The sequence below is a fragment of the Podarcis tiliguerta genome, assembly GCF_965153285.1.
Source record: "Podarcis tiliguerta genome assembly, chromosome: 8".
NCBI lineage: Eukaryota > Metazoa > Chordata > Lepidosauria > Squamata > Lacertidae > Podarcis > Podarcis tiliguerta.
Genome location: NC_139541.1, coordinates 59352904 through 59369303, shown reverse-complemented (window position 1 = coordinate 59369303; position 16400 = coordinate 59352904). Strand labels below are relative to the sequence as shown.

The 16400-nt window shown below is 45.7% G+C and overlaps 1 protein-coding gene and 1 long non-coding RNA gene across 2 annotated transcripts; one reads left to right on the top strand and one right to left on the bottom strand.

Moving 5' to 3' along the window:
* Nucleotides 1-921: 921 nt before the first annotated feature.
* LOC310683402 (UPF0500 protein C1orf216 homolog) lies at nucleotides 922-8555 on the bottom strand. Its single transcript, XM_083453314.1, has 2 exons — nucleotides 7946-8555; nucleotides 922-6062 (listed from the first exon to the last, which is right to left on the bottom strand). Exon 2 carries the CDS (start codon nucleotides 6044-6046, stop codon nucleotides 5144-5146), a length of 903 nt encoding a protein of 300 aa, XP_083309440.1. The 5' UTR covers nucleotides 6047-6062; nucleotides 7946-8555; the 3' UTR covers nucleotides 922-5143.
* A 354-nt stretch (nucleotides 8556-8909) lies between these two features.
* LOC310683407 lies at nucleotides 8910-15855 on the top strand. Its single transcript, XR_014514401.1, has 2 exons — nucleotides 8910-9751; nucleotides 9867-15855. It is a non-coding gene; the product is annotated as an uncharacterized lncRNA (long non-coding RNA).
* The last annotated feature ends 545 nt before the right edge of the window (nucleotides 15856-16400 follow it).

Sequence of the window (16400 nt, the reverse complement as noted above, 5' to 3'; positions counted from 1 at the left end):
AAATGTAGCCTATTTTCAGAGTGATTTCTATCAGTATCTTTACCTCCCCACCCCCCAATCCTGCATTCAGTGGTGTCAGTGAAAAACAAAATCTCATACAAGTACTATAAATCTTGGAGCCCTACTTTCCATCTCTTTCTACTACATTTGGCCATGCCTCCTTGTGGTTCAACCCCAACATTGTAATGGTGCCATGTGGCAATTGAGCAGAACGGCCAGAAAAGACTTAAGAGGGACTGTTGAAGGTGACTGCTTCCTGTACCCCAGGATGGCTGCCTGAGATGGTCATTGCACTCTGCCTAGAGGTGTCTTCTAACTGTTCCCATTCTGTGTGGAACTGGGAGTACTCAACCAGTCTTTTGACTATTCCTTTGAATAGCTTGTAGATTGGGAGCCTGTGGCTCCCCAGATATTCCTGAACTGCAATTTCCATCACCCTGACTATTGGCCAGGCTGGATGTGGTTGATGGTAGGAGTTGGAGTCCATCAGCATCTGGAGGGCCACAGGCTACCCACCCCTGAAATAAGTGATTCCACCATGTCTGCCCAATAACAAACTGCTTGAGAAACTGCAGTTTCAAAATCAGCTTGCCATGAGGCCCTTAACTAGCTGCAGTTATGTTTCAAGAAAAACCAAGTCTCCCTTGAATTTGCATTGCTGAACTAGTTTCACGTTGCTTTCGATCCTGGCACTAAAGGAGATCACACAGATCAGGTATGGGGAAACATTTTCAGCCCAAGAGCCACATTCCTTTCTGGAAACCCTTCGAAGGGCCACATGCCCATGGTGGGTGGGCCCAGAGGCAAAGGTAGGTTGAGCAGCAAATGTGAATTTTACCTCTCTACAGCAGGCATGTTCCTACAAAAGTATCACACTTTCCTGTTTTCCATTTACAGAATATGCAACATCCTACAACCAAAGAGCAGGCATGTGGAGTTTTTATTTTAAATGAAAAATAACATACAAGCAATACACATGCTTACTTATTGCACATACAAAAACCACCCATTTATACATAATAGCCTGTACTACACCACAAACATAGCAAGCTTTTACCCGTTTAGCGGCATCCAGGAATGGACACTGGGAATTATAGTTTGGTAGGGCGCCCAGAGATCTGTACGTGACCCCTCCAACCATACCCTAAAAACTGGGAAAGGGGAATGACTATTAAATCAGTTTAAAGCAGTCATATAGCTATAGAATCTTCCATCATTTCTGACTGGACCATCACCCACAACAGAGTGATCCTAATCAGTGCAGAAATCCCATTTTAAAAATGCAGCTTCTGCTCCCAGCAGCTTCTAGCATTAGAGGCAAACTTTTTGGTGCTCCAGCCACCACAATATGGCCATATATGAGCATGTCCTAGAGCTCTACATTCAAATGCCTTCCCCAGGGAATGAACAGCAAGTTCTCACTTTAGGGTCTTGTGGATTATTTTGCTCAGAACAAACACTTGCAGTATGGAATGTATCACATTGTCATTTTTGAGTTTTGGTAAGAAGGTTTTTAGCTATTTAAATATTGTTCTGTGATGTTGTATTTTATCTGTTTTGTAAACCACCCTGGGATCCTATAGGTAAAAGGGTGGTTTAAAAGTAAATAATAATAATAATGTTTTGCCCATAATTAGAACTGAATTTTCTTTTCATCTTTTGGTGACATGTGCAGTATTGTTCCTAATTTGCATTACTGATTGCAAATAACAACAAATACTCCCAGGTAGTAATGCTAATTCATGCCACTAATCCAGTCTCCTGATATAAATATGTTATACTATGCAATAAATTCATTCTGTAAAAAAATACACAACAGTAACATACATTTCACATCAAAATCCCTCTTGTCTTTGATGTTGGACGCATAATCTTCATTCTCTTCAGCCTGATAAAACATCAGAGTTGAGACTCATTCTCACCTCAACCCAACCCAAGGATTTGAGTTTCTTGATATGGCACCAGTTGTTTAAAATACATAGATATATATATACTATAAATAGAGCTATCTGCATTTTTTAAAAAGTCTAAAAGTAAACACGTGACATTCAAAAAAATACTCTGCATGTAACAAGTAAAACTTGAATATAATTTAAACAAAGGTCAGTGGGGTAGCAGCTTTAAACACGAATGCATCTTAAGGACTAGGGATTGTATCCAACTAAGTTCTATTCAGAATAGACCTATTGAAATTAATGGACCTAAGTTTATCATGCCCATTCATTCAACTGGGTCTCCACCAAGTATGGCTAATGTTGGATACAACCCTATGGACTTGGTCCAAAGACAGGTTCGATTATGGGAGATGCTTTCATGTTAAGGTTGGATTTTCATCAGTCTACAAAACAACAGCAACAAAACAAAACCCTTAGGCAGTTCTCAAGTTCAATATTACCAACTGATGCCCAAATAGTTACAGTCATGGGAGAGGAAGCCTGTGCTCCTGTTATCCTATCCACTAGATACAACATCTGGAGGGCCACAGGTAAGAGCATATGTTCCAGCAGCAGAAGCTAGACAGAGAGGGATGTGAGAGGACCAAGCCTCTCAAGAGAGAAGGGGGCAGGAGGTGGCTACTTCTAAGTGCAACAAAAGTCCATGCAGGTGAGCCCACTTTCCAGACCACAGGGCACTTAAACATGAAGTGTTGTATTCAACGTAGTGACAAGGACAATGTTTCAGCAGGACTTCTCCTTGTGCAACAGAATGTTCTCCCCGTCTTCTCCCTGCAGCACCGCAGGTGCCTCTTAAATCTGTTCTGGTTTTTCCCCCAATCCTTCAGAGCAGAATTGGGGATGGCGTGCATGCAGAGGAAAAAGGGGGAAATCCCATTGCACTACAGCTTACTCTTTTCCAGTGCAAATATTTAGCACCTCGAAACGTTTGACAGTTTCTGACCAAGGTTGGTCCACTGGAAATATTTGACTAGGTGACAGCTGTTCCAGCCCTGACAGCTTTAAAAAAACAAGCCCAACCTTAATATATTGGACAACAGCAGTGAAAATATTCAAGACCCAAAAAGTTATAATAGTTGGAAAGACAGCCAGGAAGAAGCAACTTCCCTCCTTGCCAGATCACTGTACTGCACCTGACACCATTTGGACCAGATGGGACTGGTAGGTCTGCAAACATTACAAAAGATTTCAACTGGAGAGACAGTGTCTTGTCCATTCTTATAGCAGGCTAGACGTATTCAACCTGTTTTATTAAAAACCATTTGGCTTCAGACACATGCAAGGTGGGCAGGAACCTGCTGCTTTGGACACGCTCCAGCTGGCTGCACACTCCCAGTTTTCATAAGCCTTGAGCCATGTGACAGTCATTGTTCACCAACAAGATCCAACACTGCGTGCTTTTGCAGTTGTGCAACTGGACTGACACCTTCCCAAAACATAGCAACAATCATAACAATAATGAACCTCTGGACATTAGTCCAGAATATTTCTTGAGAACAACTTTCCTTTTGGTGCAAAGCAAAAATATTGATTTGGTTTAATTTATTTAGAGAAAACATTTAGAGCAATAGCCCTAAAAGCCTAGACCACCAGGGTTGTATTTTAGCTCTTATTTCCACTAGAGGAAATGCAAAATATAAATGCTTTTAAAACTTAAATAAGACATCTTGCAAGCAGAAAGCCAGTATTCTGTCACAAGAATGTTGTCTTACAGGATCAAAATCCATAAAAGGTGCAGTTTTTACAGACAATGCAATTATGCATTTGAATCTGTAGATTCACACTTGTGAAATGGTTCAGCACATCCTCAAGGATTGGCGCAGAATCGGAAAGCTTAACAACTTTGGGGTAGTTTGCATGTGAGGGTTTTTTTGGGACACATGCTACCGGTAATCTATGAACAAAAGCAATATCCTGTGCATGCAAAGTCAACCCACACTAACTGGGGCAGCAGCAGGGACGGAATCAACAATGGTTATATAAAAAATAAAAAGCAGAAAAATAATCATGAGAACTAGCCACATTTTCTGATCATTCTAAATCTCTCCATGCTTTTTTTTCGTTCCGGGCACCTTGTTTTTAGTGCTAGCAGGATCAGCAGTGCGTGAATATGCTGGAGGTACCTGGAAGCAGAATAGGAAATGGAATAGGACAGATAGCTTGGACCTGGATGGGAAACAGAACCAACAACACTATTTCTGCAGTTGACAAGTACAAAAGGAAGATGGAGCAAGCTTGTTTTTTGCTGCTCCAGAGGTTCAAATTACAAGAAAGGAGATTCCAACTAAACATTAGGAAGAACTTCCTGACAGTAAATTCTGTTCAACAGTGGAACGGACTGCTTCAGATGGTGGTGAACTGTCCTTCACTGAAGGTTTTTAAACAGAGGTTGGATGGCCATCTGTCAGTGATTCTTTAGCTGTGATGCCTGCATTGTGGTCGGTTAGACTAAATGAAACTCTAGAATTCTATGATTGTATGACAGGGAAATGACCAGGAGACGGTGTAGAAGGCAGGAAGCAGGAAAACAACCTGGAAGCACAGTGGGGTAGCCTTCTGGCTTCACTTAGAAAAATAAGTAGCTCAGACTCAGGGAATGCAACAGATCTAGAAGCTGCAGCGGGCAACATATCAGGATTGGCTGTCTTGCATCACCTGATATTCAGGATCATGAGGATTTTGCTCCAAACTGTTTGTATCATGGTTTGAGCCAGATTGAAGTTCCTTTCTCCAACACAGGGCATAAAGGCCAATGGCATCTGACCCCTTTCAAGCTCCTTTCTCCTGGTCCCAGACATCAGGCTTCAAGGCATATATGCCAATGTCTTTCCCAGCTTTTATTCATGTTCTTGAGACCTTGTCATAGGATCAGATTCTCTGTATTCCATTTTGCTATCCACTGTGTTTGTATTTCACCAAGAAAAGCCATGCACCAAAATGAAGAGTGAAACAAGCTGAAAAGTTGCATCTACTTGTAAATAATATGGGCCATGTGCTGGGCTCAAGATGCCCATGCTCAGTGGGCTACTGATGCTCTGGTATACCACAGGAGGAACATCAAACATTTTAAAAAGCACAAGTCTCCCACCCATGCAAATATGGAAATCTGTAGGCACCTCGCTTGTGTGACCAAGCTAAGGACTGAAGGGCCCACAGAAAGAGAAAAGTGCGAATGCGTGTCATGTCCTTTAAAACTCTGCCTGAGCTGGGTTCTTGGCGTAACCCATGCCTTGCTGGACACATCGAATGAGTTCCTTGCGGTTGTCCAAGATGGTGTCAAAGCTCTCCTGCAGCCGGTTTTGCTGGTCAACCACCTTCTGCTGGAGGCTGCGGATCCAGCGGAGTAAAGCCAGGCGACGATACATCACCAAGTGGACATGGTGCTTCTCTTTCTCCTGCTCCTTGAACTTCTTCTTGTCCTGAAGATTGCGGAAAGCCTCAGCCAGTGCTGGGAAGAGGGTCTCGGAACTAGGAGGAGAGTTCTCTGGCTCAGCTTCAGCAGCGGAACATGGTTCTCCATGACCCTTCCAGTCTTCAGTGGCAACAGCAAGCATGTCCCAAGCACTGGCTGCCCCACTGTCAGGACTATCAATGCTTAGGGAACTGCTGGCATAACCATTGTCTTCTAAAGGGGAGCTGGCCAGCTTCCTTTCTTTTATCCTCTCCTTGGTCACCACCTTCTCGTGCTCTGGGTCATTGACTTCTGCTCCTTCTGGAGGTCTGCGGATGTCCTCTTCGTCCTCTTCTTCTTCTTCCTCCTCCTCTTCTTCTTCAGAGGCAAAGGACATGCCACCGGACTTCAAGCCCTGGGGGACATCCTGTGGTTGGCTCATTGCAATTTGCCTCTGCATAAGCACTATTTGGTTATCAGATGCCTCAGGTTCATTGTTCCCTCCTCGCTGCTCCGATTCCCCTGGCGTGCACTGGCTCCAGTTCTCATTGGTGTCATAGGCCTCCTTGCCCATGAAATTGAGGTTTGTATCTGGCCGACAGTCCCTTCCACCAAGGTAAACAGTGTCCAGTTGAGAGTTCCCCTTTGCCTCATTGAACAGCGGGTTAATGGGTATCTCTGGCTGACACATGGCGAACATCTGTGCACCCTCCCAGCTGGGGAAAAGAGAGTAAGAGAGAGAAATATAGGAACAAAATGTGTAACCCACACGCAGGTCACATCCATGTAAGAACATAAGCAGAGCCTGCTGGATCAGGCCAATGGCCCATCTAGTCCAGCATCTTCTTCTCACAGTGGCCAATCAGGTGCCTGTGGGAAACCTGCAAGCAGGACTTGAGCACAAAAGTGCTCCCCCTTCTTGCAGTTTCCAGCAACTTGTATTCAGAAGCATAATACCTCTGACCATGTGGGCAGAGCATAGCTTCCATCACTAAGGGCCTTTCTTGGACTACGTCAAGAATGGGGAACCTGTGGCCTCCAGATGTTGTGGGACTCCAATCTGCTAACATGGCCAATGGTCAGAGTTGATGGGAGCCGAAGCCCAACAACATCTGGCGAGCCACAGGTTCCCCATCTCCTGGTCTGTGCCATGTGTGAAACAGCCCTCAGCTGAAACCCCACAAGTCACAATTGGGTGGTAAACCATTTTGAGAGGCTGTGATAAGGCACACATCTGCAGAGGACACTCACAGTTTGGTTTCTTTCTTTCTTTCTCTGCTCCTTCCAAATTTGCACCCCAGCAATGTCATTGCCTCAGGCTGTGGAACTTTGGCAAACCCTGGCGGTAGCATGCAATATATTTTTTCAAAAAAATAAAACACCTACAACGTGACTTGAAGAGAGGCTGTTGGCTGTGACTTTTGACAGACAGACAGACAGTGGAGATGGAATTCACCTACAGCTGGGGCAGGGTGGGGCTCATGGCTCTCTAATGTTTTTGCTGACTTACAACTCCCATCATCCCTGACCACGGGCCATGCTGGCAGGGGCATTAAGAGTTGGAGCACAACAACACCAAGAGACACACAGGTTCCCCACTCTTTGACCAAGAGCTGGTAATAATTTTTAAGCGGCCAGTGACCTGTTTCTCAGAGCATCTTCTGCAGGCTGATGGGGTGCAGAGATATTCCTGCTTGCCTTCATGCACCACCATTGTAAAAACAATTTAGTTCACCAACCCAAAGTATTTACATGACTTTAGGCAGATTACAGGCCAAACAAGGGAAAGGCAGTAGGTTTGGGGGCCTGGGGTGGCCTGGAGGTTGCAAAATGAACACTGGGCAACTCATGGACAAACTAAACAACTGAACAGAGGGTGATGAGGCCTATAAACAGAGAGCCTCTGCTACTCAGCTGCAGCACAGCTGATTCCCATACAGCAGTTTTTGCCAACCTAGTACCCTCCAGATGTTGTTGGTCTACAACTCCCATCAGCCCCAGCCAGCCCCATATGGTGATGGGAGCTGGAGTCCAGCTACATCTGGAGGGCACCAGACTGGCAAAGGCTGCTGCTCAGCAAGGATGGGGAACTTGTGGCCCTCCATATGTTGCTGGAGTCCAGCTCATAAACCTTGCCAGTGATCAGGGAATGATGGGAGTCGGAGTCCCCATCTGGAGGGGCACAGCTTCCCTCACCCTGCTATACACAGTCTAAGGGGAGTCTGGGCATTTTCCACCCCTGCACCTAAATACCTCCTAAGCTTGTAGCAGTTTTGTCTCCACACACAAACACACCGGTCCTAATACTCTCTCGATCCCACATTGTTTAACTTTACACACACGAATTCAGCGAAGGAGCGGGGGCGTCCATCTGGCATCCTGCCAAACGCAAGTGGTTGCGCAGAAAGGGACGGTCGTTGCTGCAAAAATCCCTTCACAAGCAACAAACAGGGGAAATGATGCAGTTTTGTCCCAGCTTTGGCACCGAAGGGGATCTGGTTGCAACCACCACCACCACCCCGCCGCTCTGTGTGTGTCAGTGCGCCAGCCCCTCGCAGCTTTCTCGCTTGCTATAACCAGGCATGTAACCGGCACTCACCGCTAGAGCCTTGCAGAAAATCAGTGGGGAGGGGTGGGGGTGTTTCAGTCTGCGTCTCTTGCCGCTGAGCTGCTGGAGAACGGAAATCGCATTAGGCAATGAAGCAGGAAAGCGTCACGGGCTGCCCGCTTCCTAGAGCAGGCAAGGTTGCTGCTGCTGCTGGTACTGCTGGCACGCAGCGGGAGGAGGAGAGAGCTCGGCGGCCGAGCTGTGAATGGCGCGCTCTGCAGCCACACAGGACCGCCGCTTGGGAGCACGACAGCAAGGCAGCGCCGCCACAGCACCTCCTCCGTCCGCAGCCAGAGAGGGCCCAAGACCAGTGCTGGACTGGTTTCCGGAAGACTAGCTAGCGCCTCCCCCCCCCCACACACACCCGCCGCCTGCCCGGGCCAATTCACACGACCCCAACTAGCGTGTAGAGAATGCGAGTGGGAAAGAAGGTGGGACTATTTGGGGGCGGAACCGTCCTGCTGCTGGCATTCTGGCCGCTAAACGAGAGGAGCGCCAACGTGCGTAAATAACCACTACGGCTTCTCTTGGTCGACAGACACGGGTAAATCACATGGCAAAACTATCTGCGGTGGACCGACTCAGAGTGTGCCGGGGAAAGCCGGGCCGCGGGGATGATGATGATGATGATGATTTCAACTTATACACGAGATTGAATGCTATGTATGTGTACACTTGTGCATGAGTGTATACATGTGTGTGTGTGTCTGTCTGTATGTATGTATGTATGTGTGTGTGTATATACACACACACACACACACCTCTCCAATATCAGAGGGCGTGAGTACCATGGGGGAGGGTTGTGGTTCAGTGGTGGAGCATCTGCTTTACATGTAAACACTCCTTGATTCAACCCCTGGCATCTCCAGGTACTGGGCCCATCTGAAATCCTGAAGAGCTGCTGAAGGTCAGTGTAGACCAGTGATGGGCAAACGTGGCCCTCCAGATGTTTTGGAACTACAGTTCCAATCATCCCTGACCACTGGTCCTGTTAGCTACGGATGATGGGAGTTGTAGTCCCAAAACAGCTGGAGGGCCAAGTTTGGTCATCACTGGTGTAGACCTTTGGCCAGATATTGCTGAACTGTGACTCCCACCATCTTTGGCCATTGGCCATGCTTGCTAGGGCTGATGGGAGTTGTAGTTCAGCATCCTATGGAAGGTCAAAGGTTCCCCACACCTAGTGTAGACCTCTGAGCTAGATAGATCAATAGTCTGATTCAGTGCCAGGGATATAGGAGTGGAAGAGTGTGGTAGCACTCACAGAATTGGAAAGGACCAGGAGGGGCATCTAAGTCTTGCTTGTGGTCTTCCTGTTGGCTGCTGTGAGAAAAGGGTGGTGGACTGAGTCTTTGGCCAGATATGGGAAGGCCCTTCATAATCTCAGACTATTCTGAACACCCTCACAAAAATGAGCTCCCTGCAGTGTGGGTAGAAGCCAAGGGAGGTAATCAGGTTTGAATTCATTTTAGGGTTCTAAGCTGTAAGTGCCTAAGCAGCTGTGCCACTCTTTGGGTGTACTGGAGTGAGAATTACTGTAAGTACTGTTGGTCATCAGTTATGGGGAAGTGCTGTAGCTCAGAGGTGGAGCACATGCTTTCCTTGCAGAAAGTCGCAAGTTCAATTGCCAACCTTTCCAATACAGTGGATCGTTCTGAGTTTGCAGGGTGTGGCATGATACTTGCCCAAGGCCTTGGAGAGCCATATCCAGGCAGCAGTGGTGGCTGGTGCCCATTGGGACTGGTAGGATGGAAGGCAGGGAGACCCAACAGTAGGCAGAACCAGAGCCAGTGATAGGTGTTGTTGTCGTTTAGTCGTGCCCGACTCTTCGTGACCCCATGGACCCGAGCACACCAGGCACTCCTGTCTTCCACTGCCTCCTGCAGTTTGGTCAAACTCATAGTAGTGATAGGTAGAGCCAACTAATTCCACTTTTGTCCCTGTTCTCTTACCTGCTGAAATCTACAAGGGCAAATGGGTGGTAGTTTTTTTTCTTTCTGTTCTGTACCCCACCCTGGTATCTGTATTGATGAAGGGTGGGCTATAAACACTTTAAATGAATAAAATAAAAAATATATATAAGACAGCCTCATATGTAAGCTCAGGGCGAATCTGTATCACTCGCCCATTCCTTCATGTGTCCCACACCCTTCCTCATACCCACTGCCATCCCCACAGATAGTATAATCTTAAAAGGGTCTCTTATCACTGCTCTGTGCCCCGGAGGCTTCTTGTCAACTTGAAATGAGAAAAGGGAGATGCTGGAAGAAGACCAAAATTCTGTAAAAGAATTTGGGGCACAGGAGTGTCTGGTCACATGAGAAGCCACATAGGAAGTGGAGATAAAGAGGCCTTTTGTGTTCACTTGGAGGACATTGAAGCAAATTTTATAATTGCGTTGTTATTTTTATTGCAAAGTATCATCTGCTTTCTACACAAGAAGTCTCTTAAGTGACTTACAAAATGCCCAAGAGCATAAATTCTCACAATTCTCTCCTGTTTCATCCTCACTACAACCCTGTAGGCAGTTTAGGTTGAGAGATAGTAAATAGTCTAAGTTGAACTTCATAGCTCTGGAGATGAGAACCCCTAGTCCTGGTCTGACAGTCTAACGCACTAGACGATCTTAGAAGTTGATTAACAAAAAAATTGTCCAGTAGCACCTTAGAGACCAACTACGTTTGTTCTGGGTATAAGCTTTCATCATGTGCATCTGAAGAAGTGTGCATGCACACAAAAGCAGAACAAACTTAGTTGGTCTCTAAAGTGCTACTGGACAATTTTTCATTTATTTCAACTGCGTCATACCAACACGGCTACCTACCTGAAAGTTGATTAACAGTACAGTGCTATACATGGTCTATTCAAAAGTAAGCCCTACAAAAGTAACTTCCCCCAAAGTTTGTATAGGATAGCAGCCTGTGCTGTTTATTTATGTAGCAAGCAACATACATTTAATAACAATAACAACACACTTATAAAATTCTTTAACCAGTTGATAACCCTGGTAAAAATACAGTGCAAAAAGCAAGCGGGGAGCAAGGTTTTATTTTTAATTTTTAAAATGCATTATTGCCCCAAACAAACAACACCCTGCTGATTCTGTCCAAAGTGTGCTGTGGGTTATTTCATTACAATTAAGAGCAATGGGCAGAAGACCTCATTTGACAGCTGTGGGAATAGTAAATGGGAAAGTCCAGGTCATCCCTGCAACCGATTCAGCAGCCTCCGCTTTTCATCCTAGCAAGTCATTCATGGGGAGAGGCATTTTCTGATAGAAGCAGATCTCATTTGGGCTTTAAAAGCTCAAACCAGCACCTTGAACTGGGCCTGAAACCCAGCTGGATGTTGACACAACAACGGTGGCAAACTTTGATAGGCTATGCTGGTACCTTCCCTCTCATGGTTATTTCAGAACATCAGTGCTCCCAGTAAACCCAGAGTAATCCAGAATGCCCTTTCCATTTATTGCAATTTTGATCTGGCAACCTCTGCCGAGATCAAATACCTGGAGTCCCTGACATTCAGGCATGCTATTTGCTATGCGCTAGAGATAACAGCTCAGCTCAATATCTGATCCAGGGTTCGTGCAAGTAACTGCCCATGCTCCTCTCCCGCCAGCAACCTGCTTTTCATCTGTTGTGTTTTCTGTTAACCAATCTAGCCCAATGTGCCACAGCCTTTGAACAAAATTGTTCCCAGCAGAGGCCTCAAGACCCCACTCCCCAGCCTGATGACGTCGGCATGTGTCACAAGAGCCTGTTGCTCTAACCTTTTTCCGTCAGGAAGGATGAATAATCGAGGCCTAACCAGTCCCGCATGTGAGGGAAGCTTTGAAGGGGAAGATGGCCAGGCACAAGACACGAGGGCAAAACCACCAAATCGGAGGGGTGGGATGTTGCATGAAAGCTGCCTAACTCATCCTCTGGCTGGCTCTTCAGGGCTCCAGACTAACTCTACAACTCATATCAGCTGCAGTAGAGATTAACCGGCTTTGCCGTTTTTTAAAAAAAAAATAGGAGCCAGCAACTTGCAGAAAGCAAGGATGTCAGCAGAACCATGCCAGACCAAACTTTACTGGTCCATTCAGTCCAGCATGCCAGGGTTCCCACATTTTTTTTATTGCTTATTCGTTCATCTAAAAGCATTTATAAACCTCATATTTAAAAATCTAAGTGGTATATAAAAATGTAATAAAGCAGTGTCATAAAAACAGGTGCAACATAAAAACCAGGAAAAGTATTATAAAAACCAGAATTCAGTAATAATGGGGCCCTTTCTTATGGGTCAGAGAAAGTCAGGGCAGAAAGATAACCCTGGGGAGCACACAAGCAAGGTACACATCCAATAGATGTCTCCTGCTGCTAGTCCTTATAAACTCTTCCTCATTGGTGTAAGGTAGGCCTCCTCATTTGACAGGTGAAGCCATTTTGATGAACCCACCTGCCCTAAGCCTGATGCCATATATGGTGTCAGGTGTGGGTAGGTATCTTTGTATCTGCAAGGTCCTGTGCATAGCATTTGGCAAACTCTGACAATCAGCTGATTGTTGAGGCTTCCATGCATAACACTATGCAAAGATGGGTGACCTGGCAACCCTACCAACCTGCCAAACCTGGCTTACGGCCTGCGAATATGGCACAATGGAATGGAATTTGATTTCTCTCTCCTTTTGCCTTCACCAACAGGATGAATGGAGATTGACCTGCTTAGGTGGTCAGCGGACCATCAGTCTCAGCAAATAGGATCAATGGTCAGAGATGATGGGATTGGAACTCCAACATAGTCTGGAGGGAGCCATGCTGGCTGTAACCACTATAACATTTAATTCATTTTTAAAAATTTAAGTATTTATATTGTCTGCCTGAACCTAACCAGAACAGGCCTGATGGTGACTGCTGTACTCTTCACCCTACCCCCTACCAAAGTTGAAAATGTAAAGAATTTAAAGGCAAGTTGCTCTGCTTGGGGTTACACTGCTTGGGGGTACACACAATTGAACAGTGTGTACTTGTGCCTATTGACTCATCCAGAGCAGGATTTAGGTCAGGCGTGGGAAACCCCAGGCTCAGAGGACAACTGCAGCCCACAAGGCCTCTCCATCTGGCCCTCAAGCCTCTTCCTAGGCCATGTCCCCTTCCAGGGGCCATACCCCTTATTGGCCCCTTTTCACACCCTTTTTGAGTATTTTTTCTTTCTTTCTGGAAAGTGTCCTTGAACTCAGACAATGCTTCTTGAAGGTGAGTGAGCATAGATACTATGGTACTTTACAATGGTAAAATCTGCATTCGTTGCTCTGCCTACCTTTTGTCCCTGGCCCCACCCTCTGGTATGTGGCCCTTGAAAGGTTGTTCAGAAGGGAATGCATCACTCAGACTGAAAAAGTTTTCCCACACCTGCTTTAAGTAACAGGTAGGCTTAGGGAGCAGCATTGAAACTCTCACATGAGAAATGTGTGCCACAAGACCAAAGTCCAGAGGAATAATCTATCCTCCTCTTCCTCCAACAGTCTCGTTCCTCCTCAGATTCCATCTCAGAAGGGTTTGGGAGCAGTGGCATTTGATGGGACCCTGTGGATCACAGTCCCCGCAGGTGGAGCTTGGAGGTTAAGCAGTGTGACACAATGGCGACTGAAGCAATTTGCAAACCAGCTCTCCAAATTGTAGTGTAGAAACATCCAGACAGACTCATCCTCCTCACCAATGGGTTAAAGCTTCAGTTTTCTTTTTAAAAACTTCCTCGGACCATCTGTAACCTAACCCTCCCCAAATGCCTCATCTGAATTTAATAAAGCAAGAGGGGAGTTGGAGAAATCTCCCAAAAAGCTTTCATAGAAATTAAAGTAAACAATGCGTTGACCTCCAGCCCTCCGTTGCCCTGCTGCTGACTTGGGCCTGCTTGTTACGGTTACAGACGGTTTGGCGTTTTTTGTTTAATTGTAAACACATTTGGTAAATACGCCAGGATTTGGTGGTAGCTCCAAAGGGGTCCATTAATGCACCGGTAAAAAAAAGCAGGGAAATGACTCCCATGGAAGGAGAGGAAATCTCCCATGTGAACGGGGGGGAGGGGGAGGCAGACTGCTGAACAGGCCAGAGACTGACAACGAGAGGCAGCTGCTCTCTCAAAAAACCCCGTAAGTGGACTGGGGGCCATCTTGGATTCAGCTTTGAGCAAATCAGTCAGGAGCTGCTTGCTGTTAGGGTAAGAAGCCTGTCCTATTTACAAAGCATAATTTAGGCTGCTAGGAAATGTAAGGTAATCACTATCCATCCAAATGGTGGCTCAGAAAGACCTATCGGTGATACCAGATGGAGAATTGTATTGTTTGTTACCCATGTTTTTTGTGGGCAATACACTGAACCAGGAAACCTGTGATCCTCCAAGTGTTGCTGAACTACAAGGCCCTGTATCGCTGACCACTGTGCAAGCTGGTTGGTCTAATGGGAGTTGGAAGTCCAACAGCAACATCCAGAGGGCCATAGGTTCCCCTTGCCTATGTGCTAAATAGGCTATGGACATTGTTGGCTTCACATGTAAGAACATAAAGAGTCTCCTGGATAGTCCAGCATCCTGCTCCCACAGTGGTCAACCATAGGTCTGTGTGAAACCTGCAAGCAGGGCCTAATCAGAAGAGCACTCTCCCTTTCTGTGGTTACCAGTAACTGGTATTTATAAACATACTGTCTCGACCACAGAGTCAGAGCATAGCCATCATAGTTAGAAGCCATTGATAACCTTACTCTCCATGAATTTGTCCAGGTTGGTGGCCATGGTTGCCTCCCGCGAGACTGAATTCCATAATTCATGCTGCATGAATAAGTACTTTGTTATATTTGTCCTGAATCTTCCAACATTCAGCTTCAATTGAATGTCTACAGGTTCTAGGGTTAAGACAGAGGGAGGAAACCTTTTTATCTGTGCAATTTCTTCATGCCATGCATATGCTCACATACCTCCACATCATGTCTCCTCTTACTTGCACTTTCTCAAATCTGAACACTCACACAACCTATAGAAATCCTGATACATAAAGCAGAAGTCTGCAGTCACACTTAGAAAATGCTCTGACTCCAAAGGAGAGGGAGCCTCACCCACAGAAGCAAAGAAGTGAAGGAAGTCAGGAGTTTGGTCCATTCATCTCAGTGTTGCCTGCGCACTCTAGGGTCTCTAGAGTGTCCCCTGTTCACAAGAAAGCTGCTTGTGTTGGGAGATGCCTTCTGCTACATCAGGACATTGGTTCTTCTAGCTGCAGTATTGTCTACTGCACTGACTGAGCAGCTCTCTAGGGTTTCAGACACGGATCTCTCCTAGCCCTGGGACCTTTTACATGCAAAGCACGTGCTGGGCCACTCACATACTGCCTGTCCCGGCCTTGTTCATACAATGCAATGTACAAACTAATTGCAGTCCACTGTTTCATAACTACCGGGTTGTTTTTTTAAGTCAATGGCATCAGAAACGAACAGCAACCACCACTATCTTGCCATTCTTCTTTGCCCACTAGCTTTTTCCTCAGGTATATTAAATTTGTCATTCTTTTAGGCTCAAAGCAAAGAAACAAACTTGTGAGGGATAAAGGCACTAATCAGATCTTCTGCCACATCCAAAATTGTCAGAATGTTCAACCGCTTACGTAAGCCTCCTTTTTGTTGAATAATAATAAATAAATAACAAACAAACAAACCAATCACCAGGTGAAAATGTTCCTCTTCAACCAGGCCCTGGGATGATTAAGATCCAATGCCCTTTTAAATGAGTTGTGGGAGGGGCAGGCGGGTTATTGGTTTGTTCTTGTTCTTGTTTGTATTATGTATTTTATTATTTTTATGTTGTGAACCACCCTGAGATCTATGGATGAAGGGCGATATACAAATTTAATAAATAATTATAATTATAAACCACTGTTCTGGTCCATAAAGTTACCAGCCACTGCCAACAATTATATGGATACTGGAAACAAGTGTCAGAGAAAGTTGTGACAAGATGGCGGATTCAGGGCCCAGTGCTGGAAGTACCAGAGAGTTGGGTTCCACACACAGACAAAATTCCTTTGGTTCAGTGAGAAGCCTAGAAATGACTACATTAAGAAACATCCCCAAAGGGGATGTACACACCATACATTTAAAACACACATCCTACAAAGGAATCCTGGGTAGTTTATCCTAAAGCTACCATTCCCAGCACACTTAACGAAGTGCAGCCCCTGGGATTCTTGAGGTATTGGGGGGGGGGGTGCTTTAACTCTGCTTTAAATAAGTATGCAGCCAGAGTCCCAAAGGCAGTTCCTGGCAAGGGTGCTTTATTAGATGGGGGGTGGTCCAGAGAGCCTAAGCCTCTGGTATTTCACCCTAGATCTCCCTGCCTTTTTATTTTGTTTTGTTGATAGAGAAGCTGGGTACACTGAGATCCCAGTGACCCACCTACTTAATTTCCCAAACAGAGG

Excerpts from the sequence above, each read along its gene's own strand:
- LOC310683402 (XM_083453314.1), bottom strand. The coding sequence starts at position 6,046 with ATGTTCGCCATGTGTCAGCCAGAGATACCCATTAACCCGCTGTTCAAT.